At 40.7% G+C, this 10,480-nt stretch overlaps 2 protein-coding genes across 2 annotated transcripts; both read right to left on the bottom strand.

The window, feature by feature from the left end:
- LOC308158187 (homeobox protein Hox-A7-like) lies at window positions 1–1,713 on the bottom strand (the record flags this gene model as incomplete). The annotated part of the gene is made up of 2 exons (XM_080531782.1): window positions 1,279–1,713; window positions 1–353 (listed from the first exon to the last, which is right to left on the bottom strand). The coding sequence occupies exons 1-2, from the start codon at window positions 1,646–1,648 to the stop codon at window positions 1–3; spliced, it is 723 nt and encodes a 240-aa protein (XP_080387908.1). The 5' UTR covers window positions 1,649–1,713.
- A 4,912-nt stretch (window positions 1,714–6,625) lies between these two features.
- On the bottom strand, window positions 6,626–7,839 carry hoxa9a (homeobox A9a; the record flags this gene model as incomplete). The annotated part of the gene is made up of 2 exons (XM_080530984.1): window positions 6,626–6,867; window positions 7,284–7,839. The coding sequence occupies 2 exons, from the start codon at window positions 7,837–7,839 to the stop codon at window positions 6,626–6,628; spliced, it is 798 nt and encodes a 265-aa protein (XP_080387110.1).
- Window positions 7,840–10,480: the final 2,641 nt, after the last annotated feature.

Below are 10,480 nucleotides of genomic sequence, written 5' to 3' on the forward strand. Positions count from 1 at the left end.
TTATGTCTCATCCCCTTCCTTTGCAGTGGAGTTTCCTGCCATACCAGAGGGCGGTGAGTCTCCTCTCTCTGTCTCGCCATTGGATTGACCATTGATAATCGGATCATCGTCCGCTTCGCCCTCTTCGGTAGCAGCACCGGGGTTCAAAGAGGAGGCCTCGTCCTTGTGATCCTTCTTCCACTTCATCCTTCGGTTCTGGAACCAGATTTTGATCTGGCGTTCGGTCAGGCAGAGCACGTGCGCGATCTCCAAGCGTCTCCGACGGGTCAGGTAGCGGTTGAAGTGGAACTCCTTCTCCAGTTCCAATGTCTGGTACCGCGAGTACGTCTGCCGCCCACGCTTTCGGTTTGGGTCTGTGAAAGAGGTTTGACAATATGCATAATCCATCTTCAAAGTCGACAAAACTGACAAGTGCTGCAATGTGCGTATACTGTAATGTGCGTAAAAGCATTCCATAATATGCGACGAAAGACACGACCGTGTATAACATGGCCGTTGCATTCAAAAAATAAAACTTTCCAAAAGCTTCAATGTTTGCTTCTTCATTTCTATGGCTCTAACTCAAAGCAGTACATGACAGCCATAGTATTTCCTTCAACCTAATTTCTAAAAACAGATTTCCTTTCATTAAAAATAATCCAGCTCCTTATGCACCGCATGCCTTTCCAATTAAAAGCATGTGTTGCTACTGGGTCGATCTTAGCAATTACCCTCCTGCAACTACCATTTTATATATGTCATTATCAAACTCTCTCTTGCCTTAACTATACTTCCCGAATATTACTAGTATTATTGTAATAGTAATATTACAATTATTATTGTAATAGTCCTACTATCAGTACCACAACTACTAGGACTATGTTATATAGGCCTACAATAGGTCTCTCAGAGTGATACTAACAATTGCCATTCCAGGCACAATTAAAAGGAGAACTGCAGAGCGCGCGGCCACTGATTTACACTATAACATATATTGGCCGGTCTTTTACTGCTACAAAGGGGAGAAGAAGTAGAGAGTAATAATAGTGCAGCGGAAACCCCCAGTGGCAAGGTCTCTGCGAAATGAACATTACAGAAGCGGAGGGCTAATGAATTTATGACCACAGAACTCATTACTTACGCAATAAAAGTTTTACGATTCTTTCCATTCAACCAATGGTTTCACGGAATTAATTGAACCATTAAGACCACGGTAAGTATCCCAAGGTTTTGTAAATGTATTGACGCTATAGTGCACTGCAGGAGTATAGGCTATGCTGTACTGATTTTAGATCATACCTGATGTCCTCATCCAGGGGTACAACCGGTAGTGTTTGTCCGTCAGCGACGTGAGGGGTCCCGGTACTGGCTGGACGCAGCTGTCGCCGAAAAGGCGGCTCTGGTCGAAGGAGTTGCAGTGGTGGTTGTGCACGTCCGGCCCTTGGCTGTAACCCGGTGTAAACATCGGGTGGCTTTGGTAGATGGCATTATTGACGTTGTAAAGTCCAGACAGAGACGGTGGAAAGGCAGTGGCTGCCGCACTGCGAGCCGACGCAGGTCCCTCCCCACTGGGTCCAAGAGCGCATGAAGAACCCCGGTCTGCATTTGGAAAGAGAGGACCGCTCGCCGTATATTTGCTAAAAAGACCATCCACATAATAAGAACTCATATTTTTTCTCTGTGATTTGTTGGCCCAGAATCTTCAGTGTCGTTTTTACGAGGTAGTGTGATATATGACAGCAATACACCCTAGATTTACACCAAACCCCATTTTCCCCTGGACCAAAGAATTCACACGTGATCCACCCTTGTGACCGTTGTAGCCAATCAAAACGCGGGCAGAGATTTCATTACGGTGCAGACTGCAGAGTGGGATTTACACACACACACACACACACACACACACACACACACACACACACACACACACACACACACACACACACACACACACGCACACACACACACACACACACACACACACACACACACACACACCCGCACACTCCTTCTCTTCACACTGTAATAAACACTGGCACAGCCCCAAAAAAAGAGTTACAGACAACATGACACATATTACAATGTTAACAGCTCAAAACTAAATCTTATGTTGCTCAGTCGCTGAAAACGAATGTAAATGGTTGGTACCAAGTCTCCACATCGTATAAGACATTCTGAACGAGAGAGTAAAGTGTAATAAACCTGAATAAATACAGTGTATGCTCTTAAGCTTTCGGTGATTTACACAGCAATTTATATCAAAAGTATTTAAGAAAGGTCCAAATGTATGCAAGTTATTACCACATTAAATATCAACACTGTGAGAGACAGAATGGAAGGATTTATCAACAACATTTAATCGGTTTATATTTGGGATTAACTGCCAAGGTACCCGATAATGGTAAATAGAATGAATCTGTCTGTGGTCTCATTCATTAGACTAATTGGAATTAATCTAATCTGTGGATCCAAATGTTGACAATATGAAATTAATTGTATGCCAATATAACAATCAGCAAGTAGGCCTAGTACTAGCTTTAAATAACTAATTACGATTGTTTAAGTTTTGTATTCTTTGTCGTTGTAGCCTAAAAGCAGACCGTGAACATTTTTATATTAGAACATTTTAAAATAAAACAGATTAGAATATACAAAATGAACAATAGAGTGTAAGGCCCTTCTTTAAAATATTGGTATTGTTGTTATCAAAAGTCGACTTGGCTTCGTAATGGCTATGTTCACTGCTGTGATATTTCACATATTCTGACTGGCAATAAACACGATGATAAAAAGGGAATTGTAGCCTATAGATACGATTCTTCAACATGATTAGCCTACATGAATCGGATGATCTAAATACATTATAGCCTATTAAATACTAGGCCTTACCAAACTTAAATGTAGTGTATTTAAATGTATAGGCCTAATCCGACAGATTGAACTTGAACAAAGTTGACATAGGCCCTATTGCTAATTCTGTACCTAAATAAACGACAATAATCTAGGTTCAACAATTTCAAAATAATAGTAGCCTAAAGGGCTCTGCACACAGCGTGCGATTTCTGTCGCGCATCAACGTTCCATTTTGAAGTTTGAATGGAAGTCTATGAGAACATCGCATTTACCCACACACGGCCCCGATTTTAATCGCACGGCGAACATTCGATTCCATTCATTTTGAATGGGACAAAGCACACGGCGTGCGAGTTTTGTCGCACTGCTTTGTCCCATTCAAAATGAATGGAATCGAATGTTCGCCGTGCGATTAAAATCGGGGCCGTGTGTGGGTAAATGCGATGCTCTCATAGACTTCCATTCAAACTTCAAAATGGAACGTTGACGTGCAACAGAAATCGCACTCTGTGTGCAGAGCCCTTAAGTTAGTAATTAATGTTTAATAACTGTTGTATAACTTGTATTTGTAATTTGTTCAGTATTTACAAATAGCCCATATCCAGCATATATATATATATATATTATATATGCTGCGCAGCATGGATATATGGATATATAGCCTAATATATATATATTAGTCTACAAATGTCCTTATTTAGAATTCAACACGGATACATTGGCTTGCGTTGTACTTTGTGTTGCCTATAGATAACATACATTGTAAAAAATAATTGTAAAATAACGATCCATGAGCAAAAATAATGTCGGTTATGCAGTAGGGGGCCGACATACACATTGAATTACAGCTCCCAACAGTTGTGGATTCGAATATACCTATTGATTTTAGTTATAGTAAAAACTACAATCACATAGGCTACCATTAGAACGAGTAAGATGTTATGTGCGAATATTTGCAAGAAAAGTCGGCTAAGCATCATCAATACAATTTGCATATATTTGTTTGCTTCATTCATGTGGGGGAACTATAGCCTATCGGTCAACACTTATAAACGGGGTCTTGGAATTAGATTGTAAAACCAAGGCAGGGTGTGAAATAATTTTGTTGGACTCTTAAAATGTTACGCTCCTCCGAGAGTAATTACAAGATTGTGCACTAAAGAGGCTTTTGTTTGTTATAAAACATTACTGCCACCTTGTGGTTACTTCACGCCGCTGCAGGGTGGAAAAGGTGCAATGCGCAGGCGTTTTTGCTGTAGGCTACTGCAATCACACCCACATGGGGAAAATGAAGAAGGGAAATCATATATGGTATGTGTAGAATCTTGCTGGAACTCCTTAGCCTACACACAGGACGGTGTTACACTAAGCAAGGATTTTGATTTCCAATAAGGAAAATCGAGAATATTCAACGGTGGTTGCATTTTAATATTATTCGGGATTGCTGGGGTTCAGTCAAAAGGCTGTCTGCTTCATTGCTCATTTCCCCCTTTTTAGCGCGTGAACGCTACCAGAATATTGGGCGAACGTTTCCCAGGTACAAACAAAGGGTCGCTCGAAATGACCATGAGTCCCGCGCATAACCGTCGTGCGTCACCAATAAAGCTGATCATTTCCGCTGGGCCTTTTGTCCACAGTCCCACAGAAAGAGAAGAAACAAATGGGTGCCGTTTTCTGGAAACAGCCTAATTGTGTCTGGACGGCTATAAAGCCATTAAAAGTGGAATGCCAGACAGTATAGCAGACCAGGCGTTTTATTGCTCTGTCTCTGGCCGAGCCTTTGAAGTTTGGGTCCATCTGCGTCCTCTAGCGCGTCACAACACTACTATGGCCTGAAACAACTGATATTCTATTATTTGGCGTTAGGGTTAATCATATATGTCATATGTATTCCTCTAAGCGCTCGCACAAGGTAGGCTACGTGAATGATATTTTCATCTGATAAAATCAAGGTTGGTCCTATGGGCTTATTTGGCTTTAGAATTACAACGTCTATTGATTTTGAAGTTGTAGGCTACATGCTACAACTTGTCAACATAATATTAGCCTGTGTTGTTGGTATGGCTACCATAGGGCTCGTCGCCAGGCCTATGTAAACAGGCTATAACTGCAATATGCCTATCACATTTTTGGGAAAATAACTTTCACATTATACAAATACCACTAAAGTTTAATTTAAAAAAAAAAATATATATATATTCTCTGTAACGTTCAAAGACGTCACCTCTTCTCCCGTGTTGCAGGATAGAACATGCATGCATGGCGACCAGGACCGATGCCCAAACTGCAGTCGACAGATCATATCATAACTGAACAAGAATAGGCTGCATTATTTTAAGCTTCAGCTGTCGTAGTTCTCGACATCTTTCTTGTGTTGTGTCCTCTCGCCTTGCAGCGCTTTGCACCCCATAAACGGTTATAGCGGTAATTGTCTTTTATGGCTGTATACAGCTAACAACATCCTTTGCCAAGACGCGCTGTTTACCCGGAATCTAGAGTCACTTGAAAAAGCAGTCTTCAAAACAAGAAGACACACACACACACACACACACACACACACACACCACACGTATTGGCAGGGGATGTTAGTAGGCTATATTGTAGTGTGTGTGTGTGTGTGTGTGTGTGTGTGTGTGTGTGTGTGTGTGTGTGTGTGCGCGTGTGTGTGTGTGCGCGTGTGTGCGTGAATGCGCGTGCGTGTGTGATTTGTGAAGAATGCCGTTAAAATTCTTTGATCAACTGTGATTATAAATCAAATGCTCGAATGTTCCACTGTTATAATTGGCTAAAGCGTATATTTCTATTCCAAATAGCAGGATTTCATTATTTAGTTTGAATATGGTGAATGGCAACCGACAGAATACTGGATAATTTAAACATCATATTTAATTGGGTAACGCTATATTGGACTATTCTAGGCACATGAAATGCTAAAAATGGGACCTGGATGCATTGGCAGATATAATTTGTTTTATTCAATAAATAAAGTACAAATTACATTTGGGAACCAAAAATCTGAAAGGTCACTGGACCATGAGGTATATTCATTATGTAGCTACAGTGTTTTTCTTCTCTCTCTCTCTGTAACAAATATGGCCTCTCAAATGTTACTCCCTGAAATCAGACAAAGTTCACTTCATACAAGCACTCTTGTCTCTTCACAACGAAAAATCATGTGTAAAGTAAATTAGGTTGTTGCAATTATAGGTAGTTGAGAGACGTCTAGGTAGTCAACACAAGATCATTGTTACGTAGCTTAAATTAGTAACATCAATATGCATTTTAAAGAGGCATTTGAGGCTCATGCACCCACTTCAAAATGGTACCGTTACCTACCGCTCCAATGTTAGATTACAACTCATGGTTAGCAATAATTGGAATAACAACAATGGGAAAAACTTAGTCACATTTAAAACTATAGCTTGAACCTGAAATACACAGCATTACAAACCAGAGAACACACTAACATCCATACACAATCAAGCACAAAGAACAGGCCTACTAATACACGTCTTACACAGCGGCGTAGGAGCCTAGGTATCAATTAACATTAGACAAAAACAAAAACGAATGCGCACTGTCAAACGTGTGCAATAGTAAGGTAGTTGCATAAAACCGACGAGTGGAGCCGGACATGCTTTTTACAAGACAAATAACAGCTTCTGTAATGATAAAACAATAAGACAACGGTTGTTTTTTTTTAAAACACAGTCCAGCGGAGAAAGAGCTTTTTTTCATGTAAGCTACCCCCTCATTTATATTTACGTTCTCATTCATTCATTCAATCAATCACTCAATCATCTTTTGGTCCACCGTCTTTATTAAATTTCTTCATCTTCATTCTGCGGTTCTGAAACCAGATTTTGACCTGTCTCTCTGTGAGGTTAAGCTGCCTTGCCACCTCGTACCTACGGTCCCGCGTGAGGTACGCGTTAAAGAGGAACTCTTTCTCCAGCTCGAGGATCTGGTGCTTGGAGTAAGGACAGCGCTTTTTTCTCGTCGCGCTCGCGTGCAGCCAGTTGGACACGGGATTATCTGGAAAGAGGGGGTGCGAAACTGATGTGAGCCCGGTGCTGTTGGCCTTGATATAAAAAAAACACATGACCCACACATGGGTTGAGGTTGATATCAAAAGCGCTGCTATTTTTAAGGAGAACTAGATCAAAAAGCGTTCAGAAAATGGCAGCAAAGACTTGTTGCTATAGCCACAAAAACGTTATCCCACGTCTGGCTCTAATTGCATGTTTTAAAATCCAAAAATCAAATCAAACAGGCTAATGGAAACGGTGATAGCCTATCAAGTGAAACCTAGCCTATCAAGTCCCTATATAAATGAAAGGCACGCCTAGAATGGCATCTTTTCAAAAGCGCAACCCTCATTTATAACATGCATCCACGCATCTTTACAGAATATAGCATGACACAATGTCAAATGATGTAGCAGCACTTACTTGGATCCATCTTTTTCTCCTCGTTCTCGCCGTTCAGGTCCCCGGTTTGGCCCGACAGTGTGTCCTTGTCCACCGGGGACGCCGTCGCCACTGTCCCGTTGGCGAAATCCGACAGCAGCAGCGTTGTGTGGGAACCGGGCAGCGCGCTGTCCCCTCGCGCGACCAGGCTTTCAGTTTTCATCCCGTAGTGATGGCTCGATGTTAATCCGGTCAAAGGCAAGGAACCGGTCATGGGCTCCAATAGCCATGACTGCATGTAGCGACCCTCTACGTCCCCAGTGACCGGGCCTTGGGGATGCCCGTATGGGTGATGGTAGACGGAGGACACGGAGCCTGGAAACTGGCCCGGTACATGACTCCAGGACGGACTGAAGACCGGGGCTTTCGTCGGAAAGGTGCAGGGCCCAAGCTCGGTGTGGTCGTTCAGGGAGGCGGGCTGCCTCGCATGTTGGAGCCCCCCCGGACCGGAGGGGTATCTGGGCGCGGAGAGCTCCTCGCTCTCAGGCAGAATGAGAGAGTCGACGTAGTAACTAGTCAACGTTCCGGATGTCGACATGGCAAAGATACTTTCACATGTACGCAGACATACACAGATACATAGAACAAGCGCGCACACACCACACACATACACATGCACTAAACCCACTATAACAAAATAACAATCTGAAGAAATCAGGTAGCAACTTGGCCCCACAAAGAACTACAGTCGACTAATAGTGGGAACGCAGGCTGCCATTGGATTGGGTGACGTGCGCACGTGATCATAAAGGCTGAACAATAAAGGATAAATCAATCTCTTTGGCCATTAAATGGTTGCGGGTCTCTGTCCTAAAACGTAACAACGTCTAGTTTTTAAGGGAAAGAAATATAATTTGTATACACGATTACCACTTGATATAAAAGGTGTTGTAGGTCAACTCAGTGGAGAAAGAACGAAAAATATCTATCCCTATCAATGTGGATGTGGAACTCTCCTAAACGATGTCGAACATCTAGAGACGATATTTTAAAGTAATGTTATATGGCTCATAGTCGGGATTTTACTTGAAGGATAAGCATAACGCCGCCATATTGGAGACATACATTGCTTAACACACGCCTAAATGTCATAAAATGCATAAGGCACTTTCATATGGCGCTAGGGACATTCATTATTCAAAAAATATTTGTAAAAACAATGCTCAGTAGGGGTTATCCCCAATCATAGCGACTACAACAGTTCGCATTTTAATTGTCAGAAAATATCTCGTCGGACCAGCAAAACATAGGTTATGGCCAAACTGGAGACCTACCACATTCCAAAATAAATCGCTTTTACGCACACAGCATGTCCAAAATAGAGATTATATTTTACATTAGCAGGTTTAAAAAAAAAAAGTATAATATATATATGTTATTAATATGATATATATTACATTGTATTCCTTTTTGGACATAATAGTTGGTGTTGTTGTTTTTGTTGACTATTATGACTACAGATCCAGACTGATAATGTTAACAGTATTATCTCTTGACATGAATACTATTCACTGTTAATCTATCTAGGCTATTAACGACAGAATAGTATATCTACATTATTCAGGTGCGTAAAACGGCCAATAAATACAGAGGGGAAAAAAGAATATTAATTTGCACAACTTAACAACTTAACTTAGGCATAACAAACAGCCCAGATCTTCATTTACAACTGACATTTAAAACATTTTTGGAAACTGCATTATAGGCTAGCTATAGCTGTATATTTGTAGGCCTAAAGACACGGTCACTTCAAACAAATAAAATAATAAAATAATGCAGTTTACATTACAGTTATTAAATAGTTACGGGTATCTTACTTAGGACACATAGGGGTACCCTAATTACACCATGTTGTTGTGTAAAACGTTCATATATGGATAGGCTACAATCGTTTAATTCAATATAGGCCTAAACGTGAAACGACGAAATATGTACATGTTGTTAAATTAAAATAAAATACCACTAAACTTCTATAAATACATTTAAAAAACAATAAGAAGAAAAAAAAAGAAAGGAAAATGTTTAGGGACACATATTAACACTCGTCCGAGAAAAATGACCCTAGTCCTCTTAGCCTTCTACCTGTACTAATAACGTATTAATAAGATAGGCCTATTCCACTTGGCAATTACTATAATATTATTAGGCAATGCTACTACAATTATCGTTGTCATTACTAACATTAACAAATGGTAACAAACTAGCCATATCGTCCTGAGAGGAACATGATAGGAAATTGGAAATTAAAGCAAAGATATGTGGATCTAAAATGCAAACTATTGCATAGCCTACGTTATTTCCTTCCTTACAAGGGTGGCCGATGATGTTACAGGATAGACAGCGTATTTCATTATACAGTGACATGTATTCAAATCTGAATTCTTCCTTCTTATGACTGCCAATGGCCCCTGGCCCGAGCATAGATTCGTTTTCTTGCTATATTTGACTGATGGATAGATCATTCACTTACTTATGTATTTTGACCTCGCTTTGGGTAAAGGCGTTTGCTAAATGCCATAAACGTAAATGTAAATGTGATAGGCTACATTAAGTAAAATCGATATTTTCAAATACAGTAGCCTATCCCTTATACTCATCGAAAATGTAAAGTTGGTATGCCTAATAAAGATTTTCAAATATATCTATAGGCTTACATTTTCCAATGAATAAACAATACAGTGCAAACTATTATAATCCACCTCAAAGTGGTCACGTATATCAACTACTATCAGGACTTGAGAGAACAAGAGAGAAATCAGTCACCAGAGAGAAACTCTGCTAGTCCTGGCCTTCAGAAGCTAGAAAATGGCGATTGTATAGCCCACGATATAGCCTACGTGTTCTATTTATTACCTTGGAATAAACTGGAAGCTGGGCCAACACCCTACATGGCCACAGGCGATTCCGTGCAGAAAGATTCCACTTCAGTCATGTTTCACTGCTACACACGAATAGGGTAATTCAAAGATAGATAAGCCATCGTGCTCTAGCTCACACTTTTACCACGGTGCTGCTGATATGGGTTAGATGTTGTATGTGTTGTTGAGACGTAAACTAAAAGTAGGCTATGGTGACCAAGGAAAGGCTATATGCACTAAAGCAGCACCACACCTTCAAAAGAAAGGAGACAGAGGAAGGCAATGGCACTTTCAGGCTGTAAACTAAATTAGTTTCTTCTC

This window comes from Nansenia antarctica (genome assembly GCF_963989245.1).
Source record: "Nansenia antarctica genome assembly, chromosome: 5".
NCBI lineage: Eukaryota > Metazoa > Chordata > Actinopteri > Argentiniformes > Microstomatidae > Nansenia > Nansenia antarctica.